The sequence below is a fragment of the Nomascus leucogenys genome, chromosome 17 (genome assembly GCF_006542625.1).
Source record: "Nomascus leucogenys isolate Asia chromosome 17, Asia_NLE_v1, whole genome shotgun sequence".
Classification (NCBI taxonomy): domain Eukaryota; kingdom Metazoa; phylum Chordata; class Mammalia; order Primates; family Hylobatidae; genus Nomascus; species Nomascus leucogenys.
In genome coordinates this window covers 33,609,602-33,635,172 of record NC_044397.1, presented here as the reverse complement: position 1 = coordinate 33,635,172, position 25,571 = coordinate 33,609,602, and the positions used below count along the sequence as shown (strand labels likewise).

Sequence of the window (25,571 nt, the reverse complement as noted above, 5' to 3'; positions counted from 1 at the left end):
CTTGAGCCCAGCAGTTGGAGGCTGCAGTGAGCTGTGACTGCGCCACTGCACTCCAGCCTGGGTGACAGAGCAGGACCCTGTCTAAAAAATAAGAATAAACATGGCTGGCCATGGTGGCTCACGCCTGTAATCCCAGCACTTAGGGAGGCCAAGGCGGGTGGATCACATGAGGTCAAGAGTTTGAGACCAGCCTGGCCAACATGGCAAAACCCCATCTCTACTAAAAATACAAAAATTAGCCAGGCGTGGTGGTGCGCACCTGTAGTCCCAGCTACTCGGGAGTCTGAGGCAGGAGAATTGCTTGAACCAAGGAGGTGGAGGTGATAGTGAACTGAGATTGCGCCACTGCACTCCAGCCTGGGTGAAAGAGCAAGACTCCGTCTCAAAAAAAAAAAAAAAAAAAAAAAAAAAGAATAAACAGACTCTGCCAAATGTTCGCTCTTAAAGGCTTTCCTTAATCAGAGTCTATGGGAAGAGTCCAGCCTTCCTGCTCTGAGAGAGCTGCTGTCTAATGATGCAAACTTGTCTTTCAGCACCTAGGACGGCTGTGTCCCTTCTTTGGAGAAGGAGGAAAATCATCCCTCAGGTCATCTTCTGTGTTCTGTCCACATAAGGAAAGCAACCAGCAACCTGATCGTCCAGCCCCATTAATGTGTAAATCCCTGTCCACACATGGTGACCAGCACTCTGCTCCCAATCACCATTTGGTATTGGAGATGCAGTTAATCTATGACCTGCCCGACAGGATGCTAACCTGCACCGAAACCACTGTGGTCTGAGTCAGCTAGAGGCGGCAGGAGCGCTGGGCGACCACTCCAGAGCCTGCCTCCCCAGTGACGTCACCTTGGGGAGCAGCACCGGACTTGTGTGCAGTTTCTGTTCCAAAAGTGGGATAATAGTACCTACCAGGTACTACAGGGTTGTTTGTGGATTAAATGGACAATACTTTATGAAGATACTAGGTTCAGGGAATATTCAGATATCTTGTTGCAATAAAGTTGGAGGGAGCTGAAAGACTTCCAGAAGATGGCAGATTAAGCCTGCCTGATGAGGGTCCCAGTGGCAGCTGTGTCCCAGCCACTGTAACCCCTGACGTGGAGTCAGGGGCACGTGAAGTGCACACAGATGATTCTGACTTCTGTGAACCAAGTGGCTGATTCTGTCTAACGTCAGTTAAGCCACAGCTGATGGCTTGCTGTCCTGGCGTCTACCCATAAAGAAATCCCCAAATGACTCCAGGACACACATCAGGACCGCCATTCCATGCTGACCAAGCGTTTGGAAGTAGAGAAATCAATAACCCACAGCTGGAATCAACACTACAGGTCATGTTATATACATGTTAAAACACACACAGCTTTCTGTGATGCATTCTGAGCTTTCTTTAGGCTTTTTAAAAAATCTTATTTTGAGATATAAAAAACTTAAGGGTCAGAGATTTCAGGTCAAAAGGGGCTGATCACAGCTCAGGTGGCAAAAGAAAGTTCCATAAAGGACAAGATAATATACATTGCAGCGGGCTCCCGACTTCAGGGATTACATGCTAAAAAGTCATCAAAGTGGCTCTCTTCTCTGGATACCATTATAAGCATCTCATCTACGTGCCCGTACAATCGGGCCACTCACGATAACTCAGTGATGAAGATTTCACTCAGAGGTTGCTTCTTATCAGCTATTTGTGTCCCCCTGGCAATTTCTGTGGCCTTAACAGGGCAGCTAGACTTTCCCGAGTCCTGCGTTTCACCCAGGAAGGAAACTCAGGGAGGGCCCAGAGTGCAGCGTGTGAAGCAGCTCGAGGCGCGCTGGAAACCTGATGCATGCTGCTGCCCCGCTGGCGCCCAGGCTCAGCTGGGCCGGTTTCGCTTCTCCTCCCGGGAGCCTGGGTTCCCGGGAGGAGAAGCAAAACCGGCAGCACGCACTGGCAGGCGCCGGCTTTCCCAACGGCCCACTCCATAGAGTGCAAAAGGCCTTAGAACAGGGGTGTCCAATCTTTTGGCTTCCCTGGGCCACATCGGAAGAATTGTCTCGGGCCACACATAAAATACACTGACACTAGCGACAGGTGATGAGCTAAAAAAGACCAAAAAAAGCAAAAGAAATCTCATAATGTTCTAAGAAAGTTGACGAATTTGTGTCGAACCACATTCAAAGGCATCCTGGGCCGCATGGAGCCCGCAGGTTGGACAAGCTCGCCTTAGAGGAAAGGTGGACACAGCTCTCATCTCTCAGTGAGAAGCCTGAAGGCCCGGAGCTGTTCCTCTTCTTGAGGCCTTCCCTGGTCAGCACAGACTAGAACATTCTCTGCTGACGCAGCTGGACCCTCAAAGGCTAACGTGAGCTGCCTGTGCACCCCACGAGGTGTGGCTCTCATCCCTACCTGTGAAGCTGCCTGTGCACCCTGCGAGGTGTGGCTCTCATCCCTACCTGTGAAAAACAAGTGCCTCTTGGTGGTCTCCTTTCTCTTCTCCAAACAGGGGTTCAGCAGACGCAGCAGCTGCAACACACGCTCCTCTCGCCGTGACTCCGTGAGGCAGGCGTCGTTCATGACGAGATAGGGGTAGATCTTGCCGTTGTGTCCCCGGATGTACAGCCGCCGGGCTGCGGTGTTATGCTTCTGCACAATCTCTACCCGGGGCATGAACCTGCCAGAGCGAGAAGCCATGAGGACATGCCCTGCATCTCTGCTACCAGTCCTTGTCTTGAGAAGCTAGGAATGTCCGAACTGTCACGGGAAAACGGACTGTGTAGGCCAGTGGTCGTTTATCAATTTATTTGTACCCTGCCTCACCCTGATGCGGTGGAAATGAGTCACAATATTTTCAATTCAGCAGCCCTGGACAGAAGTGAAGGAGGAGGGACAGCTGGCCAGGACAGGAGCCAGATTTGGAGGAAAGGGCAGCTAAACTCTGGACGTATGGAAAAGCAGAGCTGTGTCTGGTTCAGAAATAAAGGCGAAACACACTTTTTGTTAAGAGAAACCTCTTCAAAGCCCTTTCTGCATTTCAAATGAGATGCAGCACGCTCTAGGAAATGCTACAACTGTCTGATTCTGCCCGAATACTGTGCTTCGAGGATTTACAAAAGAGGGGGACACACGCTGTTTTGTCAAGTTCTATGGTGACTCAGAAGAAGGTCTGCTGAATGCAAAACCAGACTGCACTCAGGACAGCTAACTGGCCAGTGCGGGCAGAACTTGTAAAGTGCCTGACCACTTAAATTCCAGAATCATCTTACGTTCTCCCATGTCAGGGACTCTGTGTCCGAAATTCCCGCAGGGTCCACCCTGGAGCTCCCATGGGGCTCCATGTCCATGGACGCCGTGGGTTAGTTCCACCCCCCACGCTGGCCCACTCACCGCGCAATCTTGATGTAATAATGCGTCGGCTTTGGCATCAGAAACTCCCCAGGAATCTCCACTTCAGCTGTCTGTGCCGAGAAATTGCTCAAGAACCGGCACTTTTCCTCTATGAGGAAGAATTTGGGGAGTTGCTTGGTCTTGGCCTCCAAGATTTTGATCCACTTTTTCAACTTAGAAATAAGATTATGAAGCTTCATGGATCCTGGAACGCTGAAATCAAAATCTTAAAAATAAAACATGATTTAAAACGTTTTTAGTCATCTAAGCCAGTTCTAATTCACTGCAAAAAAAATGCTCAAGCCCCTACCAGCTACGAATTACACGTTTTGTTTTGAGATGAAGTTTCACTCTTGTTGCCCTGGCTGGAGTGCAGTGGTGCGATCTCGGCTCACTGTAAACTCCGCCTCCTGGGTTTCAGTGATTCTCCTGCCTCAGCCTCCCAAGTAGCTGGGATTACAGGCACCCGCCACCAGGCTTGGCCAATTTTTTTTTTTTTTTTTTTTTGTATTTTTAGTAGAGACAGGGTTTCACCATGTTGGCCAGGCTGGTCTTGAACTCCCGACCTCAGATGATCCGCCCACCTCAGCCTCCCAAAGTGCTGGGATTACAAGCACGAACCACTACACCCGGCCGAATTACATGTTTTATACATGGTGTGGAGCAAAACATTTTATGTCCCTTGTTCCCCAAGAGGATGACAGAACAAGAGAAGCCCCGTCAGGGACCTCCTACCGCGTGGAGAGGAAGAGGAAGACAGGAACCATCAGCCTGAAACCCCATCCCCAACCCCACAGGCCCTTCCGGGAACAATGCCGTTGAGGCAATGTCTACCTCAGTGTGTGAGGCTGGGGCCCTGGGAGACACGGGAGACACAGGAGCCTGAGGGCGGCCTGTGAATCCCAACAACCAGGAGCCCGTGTCACCAGGGCCTGAAGACCAGCATCCAACGGCAACCCCGCCTCTGAGCACAAGTGTCACACGGAGCCCTAAGGTCTCGTGTCAAAGCTGATATTGTAATCAAAATGAGCCTAAGGCAACAGAAGTGACCACCCAGGAGATAGATTCTAAATGAGCCATGAGAAGGAACTAATGCAGGATACCAAAATTGCAAAAGCCAAAAACATTTTTCACTGAAGCAATTCAAAAATCCCTGGTTAATATATTTCTCAGGTTACTCATATTAAAATGTCTTTCTGTAAAACGCCTCGACTTCCTCCCAGACAAGCGCCAGTGCTGGAGGGAGCCTCGTCACCCTAACTCACCAGGGCGACTGGAGGTCAGGATGAACCCAACCGCTTCTGCAGCAAAGTGGGGGCCCTGGGGGGAGCCATGAGGAGGCACCGTCCCCAGGGCCGGCGTCCTGAGCCCAAATGGAACGCTGGCTGAGTCGTGGTGGGAGACATGCCAGCTTAGAGCTTGGAGCACGCTGCTGAACCTCTCAGGGCCTCACTTTTCTAACCCATCATACAGGAACGGGAATAACTTAACACCTGCCCCGTAAGGACGAAATTAAACGAGGCAGTGCACATGAGGCACCTGGCATAACACCCAGCTATTCGAGTGGCCCAACCATCCCTGCCCATGCGTGATAACACCCAGCTATACGAGTGGCCTATTCCTGCCCACGTCTGAACTTGGCTGTCCACAAATGTCATCAGTTTCATGAAAGCCAATGTATTTTGTGTGTGTGTGTGTGTTTTTTCATAGCACTTGTCTGGTTTCCCTTTTATTTTAAGCTCTGTGGCACCTCCCTCCTCTGTATTCCTCACAGTGCCAGGACTCCACACAGGCAGGTGGCTGGAGAGGCCGCTGTGCACCAAGGTGAGATCCCCCAGCAGAGCTGCAAGAGACAGAGGCCACCGCAAGGACGCAGGCCATCTCACTGTTCCCTCTCCACGCTGGACCAAGAAGGTGCCGCCAAGCTCATGCCTGATCTCTTTTTAACTTTTATTCTGAAATTCCTAGAGATTCACAACAGGATGCAAACAAAATATACAGGAAGTCCCATGTACTCCTAACCCTCTTCCTCCCACACCAGCGTCCTGTGCAACCCAGTGCAATGCCAACACCAAAAAGTGACATTGGCACAGTCCAAAGAGCTGAAGAGCTGATTCAGACTTCACCAGTTACGTGTGCACATGTGTGTGTGCACGTGTGTGTATGCATGCACACACCTCTGGTCATGTCCCTGTGTGGCCTCGCAGAGCCACCAGCACAATCAGTTGCTGAGCTGCACCATCAGCACGGGATGCCCTTGGCTGCCCTTCACAGCCACCCCTGCCTCTCCCCTGCATCCTGAACACCTGGCCAGCACGAATCCCTTCTCCGTCTCCACTGTGGTATTTCACAAATAAGATTCCCGCAGTACACATCCAAGTTGGCTTTTTGCACTCAGCATGATTTCCTGCAGGTTCACCCACGTTACTGTGTATCAATAATTAACTCCTCATTGCTGAGGTGTTTCTAATGTATTCAATACCTTCTGAAAAGGCATCTGCATGGTTTCCAGTTTTGAGCTATTACAAATAAAGTAACAAAGGCTCTGAATATTTGTGTACCAGTTCCCACATGAATGGAAGTCTTCGTTTCTGTAGGATAAATGGAGTGCGCCATTTCTGAGTTTTCTTCCACCTCTTTACAGACATGTGGTTGGTAGCCCACACACGCAGCTCTGCTAGAGAATCGGACTGCATTCCATGAACGGAACACAGAGAAAGAAAGAGACAGAAACAGCATCCCCTGTGTACAGGAGAGTGGAAGGTGGATGAGCTCTGGCTGTGCGTGTCTGAGACTCGCTGCACTTTGAGAGGCATCAGGAACCTCATGCTGACTTTTTCCAGTTTTGGTTTTGTGATTTTTTATTTTTATTTTTTTTTACATCGAAAGCCAGAAGATCTATCCCATTTCTGATTCTCTACTTTTTTGATTTAATAATGCGGACATTTTAAGATAAAAGCATGCTGAATACCACCATTTCTTTTAAGTAAAATATGATTTCCATAAAACTTTCATCCCAGACTCTTCTGTTCTCAGAGAAGAGTGAAAGACCACACATCACACACACTTCGCGATAAGCCTGAGATGAAAGCGCTTCATGTGAAAGACGGGGAGGACCGGGCTCGCCCTTTACTTTTCAAAGAGCACCTCCCTCAGCTGTGGGTTCACCTAAGGCAAGCCCAACCCACACATCACGAACGGGGAGCCGCGCCCCCAGACTGCCTGGAGCGACTGTAGGGCACAGCCACACTTCAGCTGGATGCGACCTCGATGCAACCCTGGTCATGGCTATGGCTGTCGAGTGTCCTTTCCAATTAAGGAGATAAAGATTTTCTTTTTGTGACTTAATATTAACTGTGTCATCTAAGACACAACGAGTCTTAAGAAGATTCTTTAAATATCACAAACGTGAACCACTTATTCTATGATTTAACCCATCATTGAAGAAAGAACGTGGTAAAGACCATTACAAAAGTGCTAAGTTGGGCACTGCAGGGCGGCTGGAAGGTATGGTAGGGACCACACTCTGGGCATGGAAGGCAGAGAAGGGGGCCGGGCCAGGACCGCCCAGTGGGATTCGGTCCCCTAAACTCGAGACAGGGTGCTCCCAGCCCCGCCTGGCCAGGACCCTTCAGGAGGCTGATGAGGAAGGAAAACGTGTGGGCCCTGCCCTTCAGGACACCCCAGGGTGGCCCATGGCTCACAGGCCCACACAGCACCCTCTGATCCCAGCGCTGGGGCACAGAGCTAGGCTGGGGCCTGCCCCACTTGTTGGTCAGTTGCCCAAGTGACGCCGGGTGGCGAGTGCCGGAGACAGCAGCAGTGGCATGCTGAACCCAGACCAGGGCTGGCCCCAAGGCTGGAGTGCGCACAGCGTGGCCTGGACGAATGAAAAGGAGTTTCCCAGGCTGGAGGGAAACACTGTGGAGGAGGGACTTCCCTCACTGGGGTAGCGGTTTCCGGTTTGCCCCACGTGGCAGAATTTCCACAGTATATGTAGTACGAGTTCCACATCCTGGCCTGTTATCTGGCTTTGGCAGTCTCATCTCCACCACCTGGAGAATAAATGAGATCTACCTGAACTCCACTCTAAACTGAAATATTGAAATGGCCGGGCAGTGGCTCACACCTGTAATCCCAGCACTTTGGGAGGTTGAAGTGGGTGGATCATTTGAGGTCAAGAGTTCAAAACCAGCCTGGCCACATAGTGAAACCCCACCTCTATTAAAAATCAAAAATTAGCCAGGTGTGGTGGCATGTGCACCTGTAGTCCCAGCTACTCGGGAGGCTGAGGCAGGACAATCGCTTGAACCTGAGAGGCAGAGGTGGCGGTGAGCCGAGATCACGCCACTGCACTCCAGCCTGGGAGACAGAGCAAAACTCCACCTTAAAATAAATAAATAAATAAACTGAAATACAGACTGCGGTGCTGATATCCTTTTTTCTGATTGTTATTAACAATTCCTCATAAAATTAAATGTTGTCAGAAGACTGAGAAGCTCAGGAGGTGAACTGCTGGCCCTGGCAAGTATTTATGATGGAGATAAATTCGGAAAAGCAGAGAGAAATCAGGATCTATTGGGATTTGCCACAGAACTTCAAGATATTTGTGAGTGGCAATTCAGATGACTGCCCCCAGAATAGTGGCTTTGAATATACCATTTGCTTTCTCCCTCCACTTGTGCTCAACTCTGAACTGCCACCAGATTATCCATCCTCCTTCATTCACACTTAGTGGCAAACTGCTGTCACCAACTCAGCTCTCTGCTCTATGCAAGCACTTAGACAACCTATGGGAAGCACACAGTGGCAGCGGGATCCTGTCTGCCTGGATGCAGTTTCTTAAGAGCCCCTGGTGCACCCGAATATTGTCTCTCCCTCTGAGCTCAAGATGGGTTTTCAGGAAGAAGTGCCGAGAAGGATAGCTCAAGCCTCTCCCATCACAGAGCTAGATTTTGGAGGAGCTGCTGGATCTCGTGTAGACCAAGAGGAAATTGTGGATGAGAGAGCTGTGCAGGATGTGGAATCACTGTCAAGTCTGATCCAGGAAATCTTGGACTTTGATCAAGCTCAGCAGATAAAATGCTTTAATAGTAGATTGTTCCTGTATGACATCTGTTTCTGTGAGAAGCTGGGCAGTGAATGCATGTACTTCTCGGAGTGAGGCCGTGTACTGCAAAGCCTGTCTGAAGGACTGCTTTGAAATCCAGATCAGAGATGGCCAGGTTCAATGCCTCAACTGCTCAGAACCAAAGTGCCCTACGGTGGCCACTCCTGGCCAGGTCAAAGAGCCAGTGGAAGCAGAGTTATCTGCCCGTCATGGTTGCCTTCTCCTCCCATCCACCTTGGAGCTGGTGGCAGATGTGGTGTGCTGCCCTCACCTGTGGGGGCCTGTAGGGCCTGGCTGTACCACGGGCATCTGCTCCAGCTGCAACTTTGCCTTCTGTACCTTGTGCAGACTGACCTACCATGAGGCCTCTCCATGTAAGGTGATCGCAGAGAAATTAACAGACTTACAAAACGAATACCTGCAAGCAGATGAGGCCAAGACCAGATTTCTGGAACAGAGATAAGGTAAGAGGGTGATTCAGAAGGCACTAGAAGAGATGGAAAGTAAGGAGTAGCTAGAAGAGAACTCGAAGAGATGCCCATGCTGTGGAATTCACATAGAGAAGTGAGGTGGATGCCATGTACTGGCTGCAGGCACTATTTCTACTGGGTTGGCATGGGTTCTTTCTCTAGCAACCCCTTACAAACATTTCGCCAACCCTACTTCACTGTGTTGTAACCGGCTGTTTCATGCTTGGATGTGAATGTAGACATTTGGGAAGATGAGATTGAAGACTAGTTAACTACTGTTTGAGCTACGGAAGTGGATTGGTTTTCCCTAATCTTTTGTCGAGTACACAAAGTAACCTTGCAGGATACTTACGGTACTATTCATTCACTCTTCCTGTGTAGAAGAGATGGAAGAACATGGCTTATATTTTCATCTGGTGAAGGTGCATTCATACACTTTTTTTAAATGTAAGTTGAGAAAAAAATTCTAAGCCAAAGGTTCAGAAAATGAAACTACAGAATATTAAATATTATAATGTGCCCAAAGGTCTGAAAAGTTAAAAATCAAATATTTATTTTCTTCCCCAAGCTTTAGGTAAGGAGAAGAGGGGTCAAGAGTTAAACTTAGAGCCCTTTTGTCTCCCGGAAGCACCCCTGTAAAGACACTGTGTTGGAGCTCCCTCAGTACTTCTCCCTACAACTGGGGTGGGTAGAAAAGCCTTATGGAAATTATACTGAGATCCTGATGTACTTCATGTTACTTCACATTCCTTCCAGCCTAGGTTTCTGCCAAGTCAGTCCTCTTTGGAGGGAGCTGTTTACTCTGTAACCGACTGGATGGTCCAGTGTCATTTCGATCTACTGCTTTTCAGAATAGAAACTTATAATAATTAAAAAAAAATGTAATACCACAAACTCTGTGGGTCACTTGACACTTATTAGTGGTGTATGTGGTCCACTGGTTTCAGGCCAAATCTAGAATTTAGTGATACCGACTCAGGAAGAATTTAAGTTTGATTCAATTTTCCTGGGCAGTAGAGCCTAGACTTAAGGTGACTTGTCTTTGCTACGTTTGTTCCACATTCTCTTTCTTTACCTTCTGCGTGTGGGGACAATTTTAATATTAATTCCAGCAACACATGATTTTATTTCCTCTGCTGGACTAGGAGAAAGCCTAATATATTTCCAAGCTGAATGTTCCTGAATTATCTGCATTTTGAGCCTGTCTATACCACTGTAGTTCCACTCTTAATTTTCTGAATTCTTTTTAAAGATCTTCTCTAACAAGCTATGGGAATTTGGCTTCCTATTTTTTTTTCTTTCTTTTTTTTTTTTTTTCCAACAGCAGTGTTTTGGGTGATAATTTTGGACTGATACCTACTCCTTTTTCTGGATTTTGTTGCCTTTTTGAAAAACTGTCTTTCCTTATAGTTAGGTGAGTGGCTTGGTAGTAAAGTTAGATTTTTTGGAAAATGGGACAGAAAAACTGAACTGCAGATTGAGAACATATTCTTTTTTGAGACAGAGTCTCACTCTGTTGCCCAGGCTGGAGTGCAGTGGCGCGATTTTGGCTCACTGCAACCTCCGTCTCCCAGGTTGAAGCAATCCTCCCACCTAAGCCTCCTGAGTAGCTGGGATTCCAGGCGTGCGCCACCATGACAGGCTAATTTTTGTATTTTTAGTAGAGATGGGGTTTCGCCATGTTGCTCAGGCTGGTCTCGAACTCCTGACCTCAAGTGACCCACCCACCTCGGCCTCTGAAAGTGCTGGGATTATAGACACGAGCCACCGTGCCCACCAAGAACATGCTCTTTTTTTGTACTTTGTCATTGAAAATTTAGGAATCATTTTTAACTGTTTTAGGTGTCTGTCCAAAGAGTCAGCAAAGACTATTGTTTCTGGATTGTCAAAGAGGATGCTTAATCTTAAAAATAAAATTTAAAATCATCTTATAATTAGAACAGAGTTGCTGCTATTTATTCTGTCACCAAGGCAACTATTCACATTTTTAAAATGTTTGGCATATAACATATTATTAAGAGGAAAAGGGTCACAGAATAGCATCTCTTCTTTTTACCTGGGCTAGTGACTGAGCTTAGGTTTGAAGGCCCATATTTTGTTTTAACCAGATAGTTTCATGCACTTCCATTCAGGACATTTTGTATAAAAATTGAAGTTAATTTAAAGAATAAGCTGAAGAAATGAAAATTAAAATGATTTGTTCTACAATTTTAAAAATGCAGTAATTAAGCTTTTAAATGTGAATGATTCAATGTTTCTTTCATCTCTGGGAAACTGTACCAGACAAATCTTGTTTTCACACAACAATCACTCATGTGCTGACACTCGAGAGATGAAGGCTTGGGGAAGTTATTCAGGCAGCTGAAGCCACATCCTGGGACCAGGAGCTCTCAGTGAGAGCCTGGCAAGAGAGCCCACCACGTGCTTCTCTGCTGGAGCGCCCGCAGGTCAGTGGGATGGAGGCTGAATGAGGAGTAAGAAAGCAACGTGTTCCAGACAGCACGAGAAGCAGCTATGCCTGTGCGCACAGCGGTGGACGTGAGTGTGTACAATGGGATGCGGGTGCGCAGATGTGATGTGGGTGTGTAGATGGGACACAGTGAGTACGCAGGGACATGCGTGTGTAAATGGGATGTGGGTGTGTACGATGGGAGAAGGGTAAGCAGATGGGACACGGGTGTGTAGATGGGACATGGGGGTGATGGGATGCAGGTGATAGGATACAGGTGAGTGGATGGGATGCAGGGACGGGACGTGGGTGCGTAGATGGGACGTGTGTGTATGATGGAACGGGGGTACATGGATGGGACAAGGTGCAAGGATGGAACAGGGGTGTGTAGATGGTTGGGGGGGATACTGTAGGGGGAGGATCCCTATTTGACAGAGGAAGAAACCTGGGCTGAAGGAAATTGGACTCCTTTGCCTCACATCACAACATAAGAGGCAGAGCCAGGAGTTAAGCTGTGAGTCTAGGAAAACGCATTAACCTGAACTACAAACAAGCATTGAGAATACATCTCCCTACACGATGCCCAGAATCCACAGTGAGCTTGCACTTAGCTCGTCACTGCAGGCCCTGCCCCTATAAATCCTACTGGCTCACCCGGCGCCATCTCCCACCAGCTCACCCAGACCCAGTCTTCCATGGGCCCACCGGACCCTGTCTCTCACCGGCCCGCCAGACGCTGTCTCCTACTGGCTCACTAACACCGTCTCCCACCACCCCACCTGGTGCCGTCTCCTACCGGCTCACCCGACCCCATCTCCCACTGGCTCACCTGACCCCGTCTCCCACCAGCTCACCCGACCCTGTCTCCCACTGGCTCACCCGACCCCATCTCCCACAGGCTCACCCGGCACCATCTCCCACCAGCTCACCCGACCCCACCTCCCACTGGCTCACCTGGCCTGTCTCCCACCGGCTCACCCGGCCCGTCTCCCACCGGCTCACCCGGCACCATCTCCCACTGGCTCACCCGACCCCATTTCCCACAGGCTCACCAGGAATCTGTCTCTTACTGGCTCACACTAACACTGTCTCCCACCACCCCACCCTACACCGTTTCCCACCAAAACCAAGTGAAGGAAGGGTCTCAGGAAGGCAGGAGGGCAGGAGGGCAGTGTGGCCTGAAACCATGCATTTTCTACCCCATCTTGGATCCTGGCAGCTCCTGCTCCAAACCTTGACCTCTCGCTGGAAGAGAAACATGTGGTCTCAGCTATGCACTCTGAAGTCTGCACTGTAAACAGAGTGTAACCAGTGTGCTCCGTGCAGTGATCAGAAAACCAACGACCCAATCAGCTTCGACACTAAAGCTGGAGGAAATCAGCGTGCCCAATTCTCCCTACAGAAGGGAAGGAAAATGGGGACTCACCCGTCGTGAACTGGCCTTTCAGCTTCTGAAAGACAGGGTCTTGTGCAGTGGCCTGCGCCCGCCGGGCCAGAGACTCAGAGGCTGCGCTGGAGAACATGGTCGAGACGTTGGACACATTCTCCAGGCCCACCCCAAACGTGCTCACCAACTTCTTCACAAAATTGAGAGTGTGGGGGGTGATTTTAGCATCGGACACCGCTCCACTTTTCTCAAACGCCACGGAGTAACATTTCGCCAGGCCCTGTTGGAGCTGCCTGAGAACCTGGTAGAAAAGAGCCAGAGACAACTGACAAACACAGCCCTCCACTCCAGAACCAGCAGCCAAAAGCGCCTGTTGAGTGTGGCTCTCCCAGCCCAGGGTCATCTCTGCACCCCCCGGCAGCAGCCACACACAGCAGGCATGAAATCAGCGTGTGCAAGAAACGGGACGCCTGTGCATGCCACATGGGAGCAGGCACTTTTGACCTTGGGGAGTAAGGGCCCTGAACATTCAAAAAGCAAAAACAGAAAAGCCCCACTTTTTTGGATTCATACACCCGTCTGCGATTAGCCACAAAACCCCTGCATTTTCAGGCAGCGGTACTATTCCCACTGCGTGTCTGCGTGCACCGTGCACACACGAGACTTCACAGCAGTTAAGGAGCTGGCCCTGGGGCTCAACCAGGTAAGCATCTGGGCAGTGAGGCGTGGACTATTTTGTCATCAGCTTAAGCCAACGTTATTAAGGAAGTGGTCTGACTGCTGGAAAGACCCCACATCCCTACAATTTCCCATCTATGGAAATTATAACCCTGTTACTCACGCCACTGCTCCTGCTCACACCTGGTTAACAGTGACACTCAGGTCACTGAGCTCAGGGATGTGAGCACGGCCAGCATCTTAACAGCAAGAAGCAGCTTCCTCAATTCCACCCTCTTTTATGTCTTCTGCTGCGAATCTTTAAGGCTGTACTAGTGTGCAGAGATAGCTATTTGCCTGGTCCATGGTTAAGTTCAACAACAAATATATAAAAGGACCAGCAACTAAAGCTCAAGGGAAAAGAGCCACAGAAGCATACAGAATGCCACGTCCCCTCTACAAGGAGCCACCATGTGCAAGATCAGAGCCAAATACCTCTTCATGCCAATTTTCTCTGAACCAGACCATCTGATCGACGATGCCTTCCAGGGAAGACAGAAGGGTGGGGTGGAGCTCTCGCTGCATGTGCATGATTCGGCTGCAGCGCCACATGGGTGCTGTTGCTCTTATGGGCCCTGGATCTGATGCAGAATGGGACTGGTTACCCACTGAACTTGGCTGCTGCTGTCCAGAATCTGAGAGCAACACACACAACGCCAGTGTCAGCGCAAAACCGACAGACGCCAGGGCTCGGAGCGCTGCAGGACCCATGGGCCAAAGGAGCGCTGGTTCCTGCCGGCGTGTGAATCCTCACAAGACCGCTTCCCCAGGGACCGCATGGGAGAAGGCCCTGGTTCTAGGCGCAGGTGCGCTGAGGGACGCGGGGAGGGACAGCGCAGTTGTCTACAATGCGGCTTCAATCCACTCCATTAAATAAACCTGTGTATGTGTTTTAGGAGGATGCAGATGTGACAACACGCCGCCTGGTGAGTCCAGGTGAGGGCGCACAAGGGTTCCCTGAGCACTCCTTTTAACGTTTCTGTTATGTCTGATCATCCTAAACATAAAAGTTTGGAAAAACATCTCACAATATGTTACACGTTCCTTGCTACTATAAACTCAGAGAATCTAAAAGCAGTCAATAGGAAACTGGTTTGGAAAGCCAAGCCAATTGCAAAATACTGCTTTTGAAAAATACAGTCATTTTTCCCTGTGAGATACACTGCAGAACCCTTAATGGCCATATTTTTCTGAATTTACCTCTCTACACTTAGTCTTAAAACTAAAAAACCTTAATTTTCAAATGACCAAGACATGAAGCCACCTAGGGAGACCGACTCCCCAGAGGTCAGAGCTGAAATGCGCCATGCAGCCCTCATCCACCGCCTCTCACCAACCACGCACGGTCCCCGGCCCTTAGGAGACTCAACATTGAAAACAAGGGGCAGTAAACAGTCCTCTCATTATTTAAAGCACCGTGCCTAGTGGGTAACTGAAGCCATCAAATCAGTTGTTGCTTTGCATACAAGGGCTATTCAATATAGATTAAAAGTCTTCACTGTGAGTGAAATTTCACCAACATCTGGTAAGGCTGACTTCAATGCTGATTCTTCTCACAGCTGAAGATACTCCGCATAACTTACACACACACACGCACACACACACACACGCACACACACACACACACACACACACGGCACCTGGCATCTGTGCTGTGTATTGGGATGCACTTACTACTAAGGAGGAAGGTAAACTTCACAATTTTCTGAAGCTGAAAATTTCACATATTTTCTCTACCTACAGATCAAATCACTCGGATAAATGAACGCCTATTACATCCTGGCAAAAGAGAGACTATACTCAGATCAGGCTTTGCTTCCTGCCCTACGGTGCTGCCCACTGAGGAGAGATTGGCCATGGCTAGGAGTGAGCTGCAGGGCAGGGGGTGGCTGCAGTGGTCTGTCTGGATGTGGGGCACCCCCTGGAACGAGCCCTTCCCGGCCTGGCCTGCCAGCCCCATCCGAGACGTACCGCTCTTGTAGCGTTCCCGCTGTTCTATTTTCAGGGTCAGGTACAGGGTCCGGATGGGAAAGTAGACCGCTTGGGGATATACGCGTCCAACCTGCTCAGAGACAAGACGTTATAAACAGCGCTGCTCTCTGCTGAGCTCTGGATAAAGATAATTTGTACTGAAAATAACCAATGTCAAGTCAGAAACAGGTGTCTCATCTGCCTTTGGACCAAGGAAGCAAATACTGCAGCACTGACCTGATGCACAAGGCCAGGTTCAACAGCAGGCAAAATATTTAATTCACTTTAAAAGAGCCAAGACACATCAACACATGCATTTCATCAACTCCACCCAGGAACTGTGAGTGACAGGGAAACCACGCTTTCCTTCCAGGCAGTAAATCTGAGGAAGGCAAAACACACGTGTCCCCAGATCTCACTGAAGCAAATAAAAAAAACATATAAATACCAGCTAATCTGTCAGGCACAATTCACTGTGGATTGTGAACTAATTCCATTATCAAATAACTTTATTCTGCCTAACTGCAGCTGGGAGGAGATGGAGGGATGTCTGTTTCAGTTAAGAAACTCCCATTTTATTGAACTGGAGTTCTGTGGCTGACAGGATAGTACCACGTCACTTGAATCTTTCAGAATGTGCCCATGAAAAGGAAGAAAGGAATAACATCTAAGCCGTCACAGGCAGAGGCAGCTGCTCTTGAACCTGAGATGTTCCAGAAGTGATGAGACCAAGTAGGTCGGATCTGCATCCTGAGGATTAGCGCTACACAGAACGCTGGGACTCAAAATCACAGCTGCCTCCTCAAGGAAAACCAGGGCATTGCTCAGGGCCCACATAGCACAGGTGCTGCATGCAGGAAGGAGCCAGAGGAATGGGTGGGCGGAGCGTGCGGGCCCAGCTCCTTCCTGAAGACTTTCACGGACTCCTGCAGCGCTTCATGATTTTACAAAAGCAACCACGAAGGCGCTGTGTCCCAAACCTCACTGTAGCCATGCTTTGCCGTTTCTGGTCCTTCCTCTATGCCTGGGTCTTTTCACGGGAGAGGGACATCCTGGAATCATTCTCAAGAGATGGTTACGAGAGCCTTTCCATAGGGCCCTGGGCTGTCCGCTTCCCCGGCCCTGCCCCACTGCCCTCGAGTTCCTCATGATGCAGCTCAACTGTCAAAAGGGTGACAGCCACAATCGGGCAAGTTTTAGTTTAAGGGTAGCTCCGAAGAGCTCCCAGCATATGACAAAAAATCAGAGGAAAACTACCAATCGGATTCAGGGCTCACTGTCATTCTCAGGGTACCGACTGGCAATTGTACATTTTACTACAAGTTTATTTTACTTGCCTTATATATGGGAAAATGTTTAAGAAATTAGAATTTTAACACTGAACTGCTTCATTAGCTATTTCATTTCAACTCTGATATATTCTTTAATAACTTTTAATTATGCTTTATATTAAGTAATATCTAGATGATTATATCTTCCCATCTCTTTAGCTTATTTTTAATACTTTGAGCACTCAAATTTACTTTCTGGGAAAAAAAAGAATGCAAAATGAAGACACAATGTTTTGTGCACATGAACAAGGCCACCCTGCTCTTCCCACCTGGCTAATGAGGTTCAAGAGCAGCTTTCCCTCCGAGCCAACCAGGCAGGTGAGCAGCTGTGGGATCCAGGCCAGCCACTGGATGGGTGGCACACCAATGCAGTACTTGTCGACGGCATCTGCCAAAGTGTTTTTGTCATCATCAAAACTCAAAAGCCACAGCACCTGAGACAGAAGGAGAAATTCTAGAGCTGAATGACAATTCTGAAGCCCTCAAGCAAGAGACTTTTTCCCCAACATTACAACACTGTATAGAGTGGCTTTACTGGCCATGTAAAAAAATATCTATAAGGAGGCCAACATTATTGCTAAACTTAATGTAAATCTTACAGTATATATAACCTAAAATTTAAATATAGATTTTCTCTTTAGTCTTTTTGTGTTTTGTTTTTGATACAGTCTTGCTTTGTCACCCAGGACTGGAGTGCCGTGGTGCGATTTTGGCTCACTGCAACCTCCACCTCCCGGGTTCAAGCAATTCTCCTGCCTCAGCCTCCCCAGTAGCTGGGACTACAGGCGCACGCCACCACGCCTGGCTAATTTTTGTATTGTTAGTAGAGATGGGGTTTCACCATGTTGGCCAGGCTGGTCTTGAACTCCTGACAACAAGTGATCCACCCACCTCGGCGTCCCAAAGTGCTGGGATTACAAGCGTGAGCCACCGTGCCCGGCCTTTTGATTTAGTTTTAATGACAATTACTCGCTGGCTAGCAGTGACCAGTGACCGACCGCAAGACATCAACAAGAAGATGCTTGGGGCCTGCCCACCTGTTAACTTACACTCATGATCTCATCCAAACAAAATGAACTTTTGCTAAAACTCTCAGATGCTCGTCACCCTGGCATCAGGTAGGCCACAGGCTGGCAGCCAGCTGTCCATGATGACTGAAACAATTACATCTGGGTGTAAGCAACCTGGAGCCAGGCACTGAGGCAGTGCATGTAGCTGTCTCTGTAGTCGGCTTAGCCGCCATGTGCTGGTGTACATTCCAAATTTTTACGTTAAATCAAGGAATTCTAAAAAATCCAAACCTTTAATGGACAAAATAGGAAAGGGAACAATTTATTCTTGGGTTTCCTGCTGGAATTAATTCTGGGTTTTATTTGTCTGCTTCTTGGGGGAAGACAGGAAGCCACACAAAGGAGGAACCCGAATGTCAAGTGCACGTCCTTCAGTGAGCACGTGGGTGACACCCACCCTGAGCTCAGGGCCGCCGGGGGGCACTGTGCAGAGAGAAACCCACAATCACCCCAGCACGCCGGCTCTGTGGCTGTGCTGACAGCAGCCCTGCAGGGGAGGGATGACAACCTAACGGGCATCCAGGAGGGAAGTTCTAGCTCCACATCCCCTCCTCAGCCCTCTGTTCGGTGTGAGCTCCCACAGGCAGTGCTAGACTCGGGCTCTAGGTGAGGCTTTGCCACTTGGAAGTTCTGGGGCCCTAAGAGTGTCCAGGCCTCAGTTTTCTCAGCTTTAAAATGGAACTGTGAAAGATGCTTTGAAGAGTGATGAGGATTAAGAGTTAAGGCATGAAATCATGCCTCACACCCAGCATGGATGAGTAAACTGTAGCTAAATTTCTGTCCAAATCTGAAGGCGACTGATGGCCTCTGGCCAAAGCTCGTTTTTCTTGGTCTCACCTTGGCTAAGTATTTCCTCGATTTGCTTTCGTTCTGATGCCGACAGGCGTGCAGGTAGCAGGTGATGGCAGACACGCCCAGGTGCAGCTGCCGCTCCTTCACGAAGATGTTCTCCAGGTAGTCGCCCCACATGGCCCAGGCTTTCACCAGCACATCGTGCATCTGCACAGCTGCAGAGAAGGCTTTGTTTGCCTCCTCGGACCTGTGAGGAGACAGAAAACGAAAACGTGTATGGTTTTCAATTGAAGCGAGCTTCATGTAACCTGAAATTAACCATTATAAAATGAACACTGCAGGGCATTTGGTTCATTCACAATGTTGTGCAACCGCCCCATAAGCAGTCGCTCTGAACCCCTCCCACCTCCAGCCCCTGGGAACCTGCAGTCTGCCTTCTGTTTCTGTGGATTGACCGGTTCTGTACATTTCATATAAATTGAATCATACATCATGTGATCTTTTGAATCTGGCTTCTTTCACCTAGCACGTTTTCGAGGTTTATCCATGTTGAAGCCTGTGTCGGTACTTCATTCTCTTTAACAAGTGAATAACATTCCATTGCACATATAAAACATAAACATTTTGTTTATCTGTTCATTTGTGTTGTTTCTACATCTTGGTTATTGCAGATAGTTCTGCTACAAACATTCCCGAACAGGTATCTGTTTGTTTCAACACTTCTGGGTGTACACTAGGGAGTGGAAATGCTGGTCATGTGGGAACTCTATGCTTACTTTTTGTGGAACCGTCAAACTGTTTCCATGGCAGTTACACCATTTCACTATTACACCAGCAATGTACCAGACACAGCAAGGGAACTTCAGACCCATGTGCTTTATGATATAGATGCAAACATCCTCGACAAAAATGAGCAACCCAACTCCGGCAGCGGATTAAAAAGATTATCCATCATGACCACGTGGGATTTATCCCAGCAATAGGGGTGGTTCACCATAGAAAACAAAAAAGTCAATATAAATAAAACCAATCAATGTGATATACCACATTAAAAGAATGAAGGAAAAAAACCACAATCATCTCAGAGGACACAGAAAAAGCCATTTGAAAAAAATCCAACAACCTCTCATGATAAAAATACCCAGCAAACTTAGAACAGAAGGGAAGTTCCTCAAGCTTATAAAAGACATCTACAGAACACCCACAGCTAACATCATACTCAAGGCTGAAAGACTGAATGGCTTTCCCCAAGACCAAGAAAAAGACAAGGATCTCGTCTCTTTAATTCAGCACTGTACTTGAGGTTCTAGTCAGGGCAATTGGGAAGAAAAAGAAATAAAAGGCATCCTTATTGGAAGAGAAGATGTAAGTCCATCTCTACCTGCAGTTGACACGATCTTATACATGGAAAAGAAGAATCCCCAAAAAGCTATTAGAGCAAATACACTCAGCAAGGTTGAGAAATCTAAGATCGATAGACAAAACCCTGGTATTTCCAAATGTTAGCAATGAGCAATGTGAAAATGAAGAAAACAGCTCCATTCACGTGACAATATTGAGGAATAAATTTAACATAAGTGCAAGACTTGTACACTAAAAACTATAAAACATTGTTGAATTAAACTAAAGAAGACCTAAACTAGTGGAAAGACATCTCATGTTCACAAACTGGAAAACCTGCTTAAGATGGCAAAATGCTCACAAACTGATCTACAGATTCAATGCAATCTCTATGATAATTTCAACTGTTTTGGCAGAAATACATGAAAATAACCTAAAATTCATATGGAAATATAAGAGACTTTACATAGCAGATCAATGGAATAGAAGTGAGAGTCCAGAAATAAGCCCACAAAAAATGGTCAACTGAATTTTTGTTTTTTGGGTTTTGGAAATGGGCGTCTCCACTATATTGTCCAGGTTGGTCTCAAACTCCTGGGCTCAAGTGATCCTCCCACCTCAGCCTCCCAAAGTGCTAGGATTACAGTTGTGAGCCACTGGGCCTGGCCTCAACTGATTTTTGATGAGGGTGTCAAGACCATTCAATGGAGAAAGACTAGACTTTTCAGCAAATGGTGCTGGGACAACCGTATATCCACATGCAGTACAATAAATATAGACCCCTACCTCACACCACATAAAAAAATTATTCAAAATGGATCAGAGACCCAAATGTAAGAGCTAAATCTATAAAACGCTTAGAAGAAAACATAAGAATAAATGCTTCTGATCCTCGATTAGGGTATGGTTTCTTAGAAGATGTGAAAAGTATAAGCAACGAAAGAAAAAAATACATGAATTGGACTTCATCAAAATTAAAAACTTGTACATTAAAGGACACTATCAAAAAAGTGAAAAGACAGGCCAGAGAATGTGACAAAATACTTGGAAATCATATATCTGAAAGAGACTTTTATCCAGACATATAAAGAATTACAAACTAACAATAAAAACCAAGAAAAGCAGCTCAGCATCATCAGACATTAGGATAATGCAATTCAAAACCACAATGAAATATATTTTATACTCATTAGGATGGCTATAATCAGATAAATAATAAGAAAATAACAAGTGCTGGTGAGGATGTGGAGAAATTAGAAACCTTAAACATTGCTGGTGGGAATGCAAAAATGGTACAGCCAACTGTGGAAGATTGACAATGTCTCAAGAAGATAAACAGAGAAGTACAATATGAACCAGATATTCTGTCCCCAGGTATATAACCAAGAGAATTCAAACATGCTCACACACAGACATGTATTCAGTGTTTACACCAGCATTACTCATGTAGCTAAAAAGTAGAAACAACCCACATGTCCACCAAATGCTGAATGGATAAACAAAATGTATGGATATCCAATGGAATATTATTCAGCCATGAAAAAGAACAGGTTACTGATACATGACAGCACATGGATGAAGCTTGAAAACATCCTGCTAAGAGAAAGAAGACAGTCACAGAAGGCCACATAGTGTATGCTTCTATTTACATGAATGTTCAGAATAAGCAAATCCATAGAGGCAGAAAGTAGATTAGCAGTTGTCAAGAGAAATGGGAAGGGGAGAAAGGAGAGTGACTACTAACAGATACAGGGTTTACTTTGGGGATGATGGAAATATTCTAGAATTAGCTAGTGGTAATGGTTGTGTAACACTGTAAATATACTAAAATCCCCTAAATTGTACACTTTGGAATGGTTGTGTCTGTCATATGAATTTAAAACATTACACAAAAAGATAAAACCTTTTTATGTTGACAAAACTGCTTCCTAATTTAAAAATAAGCTAAACATGCAAGCCCCGTAGACTGAAGATGTGAAAATCAGGCACTGGAGCCTACACAAGGCAACAGGCAGCATCTTGTGAGTCTACCTTATTTGCATGATGTTTACAAAATCTCCTCTGACGTTTACTTCTCTAAACCAGGGTTTGGCAACCTTTCCTGTGACGGGCTATACAGTGAATGGTTTAGGCTCTGCAGACCATACAATTCCTATCACAACTCCTCAACTCTGCAGTAAGGCAAAAGCAGTCACAGGCAACATCGGTGGGGAAGGATGTGTTCCAATACCACTTCATTGACAAAAACAGGGCAGTGGCTGGATGTGGCCCCCAGGCAATTCTTTACTGACCCCTGGTCTAAAGCAGGAATCATCTCCACAAAACGAACCAGCTCTGTAAATGGCGGACTGAGGAAATGGGGAAATGAATCCATGTTATCAGCAGTTGTGTGATCCAGTAGCTCATTTGAGAAAAGCTTTTAAAATACTACACATCAAATAGGCTTATCAATTTGTCACAAGTTACTCTTTCTGCAGAGGTGCAATACCTAAAAAATCCTAATGACTGTCACCAAATCATACCCATTTCTAGCTTGAGCTTCACATTGGCTTCAGGTTATAAATAACTTTAAATAATCTGATGCATTTTTTCTATTATCCTCTTTCAATATAACATACATACTTATTGATCTGAGCCAAGAACATTCCCTTCAGTGCATAAAATTCGGCTGTCATCTCTTTTGTGAAGTATTTTAAATTTGTAGATTCAATAACTTCAAGGCCCTGTTCAAAAAAAATGAGCAGAAAAAAAGTTCTTGAAATTTCTAAACATGAAAACTTCATAAAATACTGATCTAGGCAGTAAGTCCTATGAGTCATTGACCAATGTACTTTAAATTGACAAAAGATTTGCCTACCATGAATATTTATTGACGTTCAGAATTTAAACTGAATTACTAAAGCAAACTTTAAGTATTTAATCTTAAATACTTAGGGGTCTTATTTTCTCCAAAGCTTTATAGGTCTAGTCGGTTTTATTGTTCTTATTAAGATTCCTCTGAAAATAGTCAAAATCTATCTTAGATCCTCACAATTCTGTAGTGTGTAATTTTTTTCTTTCCTTAAACACATTAACTAAGTATAGAGTGGGACAGAGACCACAAGGGACTGTAATTCAGTCAAGTAGCTTCCTCTCCCTTTTGTGTTTTAGAAGGACTGTTTCCCCTTACTGAGGCTGTATTTGTAGAAAGTTCAAATCTGCCTTCCTTATATTCTGAACCAGGAGTCCCCACATGGCCTCATTCTCCACCTGGCCTCATTCATTCTCCACCTGGCCTCATTCTTCAAGCGTCCTGTCCGCACCTGCATGCACTCGTTTTTGCCCATGACGCCTGCCAGCTGGAGGTAGCATTTAACTTGCTGTCGAATCTTCTGGAAGCAATCCACGATAGGAACAGTTGGAATAGTATGAATTCGACTTAATATATCCAGAGCTACATTGACCAGTCCTTGTTTCCGGGCGATTTTTCCATACTGGATGATCGCTGAAGCTGATGCATGAACCCCAAGCATAGCGTTATTTGAACTGGGATCATGCTGAGAGCTATTCTCATAGGCAGTTACAATCGCTAGAGGGCAAAGAAAGGAGTCATCAGCCCACACCGATCCTCTTTCAAAGCACTTCACAACAAGGCTTAAATAAAAAATGAAACACACACACACGGCTTATGAAAATGGGGAGCTCTGTGATAAATCCTCGTTACTTTGTATTTTATGCCATAAGCAACTTTTAAAAGGTGCTAATTCTTGAGTCGAGTGTTACCATCTCGGCTAACCAAATCATAAAATGACAAAGGCTACTCTAAACACGTGGATGCCTGACAGGTTTAGGGGATAAGAGGGGGACCAGGAAAACCAGAAAAGGCCACGCAGAGCCACCTGAGCACAGCTCGTCCTGGGACGGGACCTTCAACGCAGAGTGCCATGGCTCAGAGCGTTGATCCCCCCGGCCTGTACGATTCTGCCCCAACTAGAAAACTGTTAACAGGTACAGAAACAAAAAACAAAACTTCACTTCTTCTACCACCTTCATCTTTCCCTGCACCATTACCACCCTGACCTGTCATCCCTACCCCAAAATAGAAAACCTGGGGGAAAAAAAAAAACAAACCAAACCAAAACACAGAGACGAAACCAGAACCGTGGGGCGTCTGGAAAATTACATGATGAATGCATGCCGGACCAGGTCGGTTTACCCTGGTAATGATGCTGCCTCCACATGAAGATGCTGCTCCAGTGGGACAAGTCGTCAGACACGATGGGCAGTCGGTTCCTCCAGGTCTTCACCACCGTCTTCATGTCGTGCAGGCTGTTGTTCCTCCCCAGGTTGGTCGGCTGTAAGCCTGCGTTGATCTGTGCAGCTTCCTGGAGTTCAATGATTTGCTGGGCTGCCTGATGGGACCAGCATAAGAGACTCCGCGATAAATGTCAGTGAAGATCAAATGGGAAAAACACACCAGAGTCCATCGGGGACCTGATTATCACAAAGATCTTACGGTGCGATTACCAAAGGAAGCACTCTCGTTTACACACAGACACCTGAGATGCCACATTTCATTGACTGTTCACCCCAAATGCTACTTTCCTTATGGTGTCTCCAATTTTAAAACCTTAGCCTGTAGCTCCTGAGAGACAGAAGACTGGGAGAACCATGGTACAGACACCAAACCTTGCTAATGGGCAGTCCTCAAAACTCCTCTTCCTGCTGTCCATGCCCTTTGCCACCCTGCCTGCCCGGCTCTTTGTCCAGCAATGCCTAAGGTCGGGACAGCCTGGCATCCCTGCTGCAGGCGTGCCTTTTCCCAATGTGCCTGCTAAACCCCACAGCCATACTAAGCGCCTGCAAACGTGGTTCTCGTGACCTCTTTGGACCCATAAAATGTAAACACATTTTGAGTCACTGTCCTACGAGCCCGGGAGGTAGACTACCCTTAAATTCCAGATGCGCCATTGGCACCAAACTTCTGATACCACCTTCTCACCTGGAAGGCCCTGGCCACAATCCTCAGCCTATCCAAATTCTGTCCCTGGCTTCTATGGTGCACACGATATCTCCCTTCTCTCGATCCTTGTTATCCTGATGTTCTGTCTGATCAGCATGGCTCTGAATCACAGTCTCCCCCCAACTGTAAATTTGCTTCTATGGCTATGCCCGCTGTCTCAGGTTCAATGCTCCTTTGAGGCAGAATCTATTGTTTTAAAATGTTTTTTAATCTCCTAAACATAGCACTTAGTTCAGTACTCTGTATCTTGGTTGATAGCAATTTTTTAAATTGCCTAGAAGAATCTGTGCTGTTTATATTTCAAATTTAACTCATTACATTCAGATTTCGGGAAACATTTCCTAACCCTGTCCCTCCAGCTCTCGTAAAAAGCTTGCTGAAAACAGAGCGATGGGGTCTATAACTGAGGGTGGCACAGTGGGCACTGAAAACAATCCCTCAGGCAAAATTCAAAACCAGAATCACTGTGAGGATGCCTTCAATCCTGCAGAAACACCGACATGTTTTTCTCGACGTTTTAATTGTGGTCTTCCTTTCCTGAGGACGAGGGTAAGTGGGAGAGGACAAGACAAGCAG

The 25,571-nt window shown here is 46.9% G+C and overlaps 1 protein-coding gene and 1 pseudogene across 12 annotated transcripts in view; one reads left to right on the top strand and one right to left on the bottom strand.

Moving 5' to 3' along the window:
• Positions 1–25,571, bottom strand: part of TRRAP (transformation/transcription domain associated protein) — a 142,929-nt gene that overhangs the window by 5,432 nt on the left and 111,926 nt on the right. For 8 of the 12 annotated variants that reach the window (XM_030797394.1, XM_030797395.1, XM_030797393.1 and 5 more), the window contains 10 exons: positions 24,156–24,384; positions 23,296–23,561; positions 22,616–22,716; positions 18,698–18,899; positions 17,060–17,224; positions 15,460–15,550; positions 13,924–14,123; positions 12,811–13,072; positions 3,356–3,581; positions 2,425–2,642 (listed from right to left, as the gene is read on the bottom strand). In XM_030797394.1, the coding sequence (XP_030653254.1) occupies positions 2,425–2,642; positions 3,356–3,581; positions 12,811–13,072; positions 13,924–14,123; positions 15,460–15,550; positions 17,060–17,224; positions 18,698–18,899; positions 22,616–22,716; positions 23,296–23,561; positions 24,156–24,384 (1,960 nt within the window). The remainder of the gene's footprint in view (positions 1–2,424; positions 2,643–3,355; positions 3,582–12,810; positions 13,073–13,923; positions 14,124–15,459; positions 15,551–17,059; positions 17,225–18,697; positions 18,900–22,615; positions 22,717–23,295; positions 23,562–24,155; positions 24,385–25,571) is intronic. The other 4 variants (XM_030797402.1, XM_030797400.1, XM_030797404.1 and 1 more) reach the window with 3 other exon arrangements.
• Positions 7,705–10,490, top strand: LOC100589136 (annotated as a pseudogene).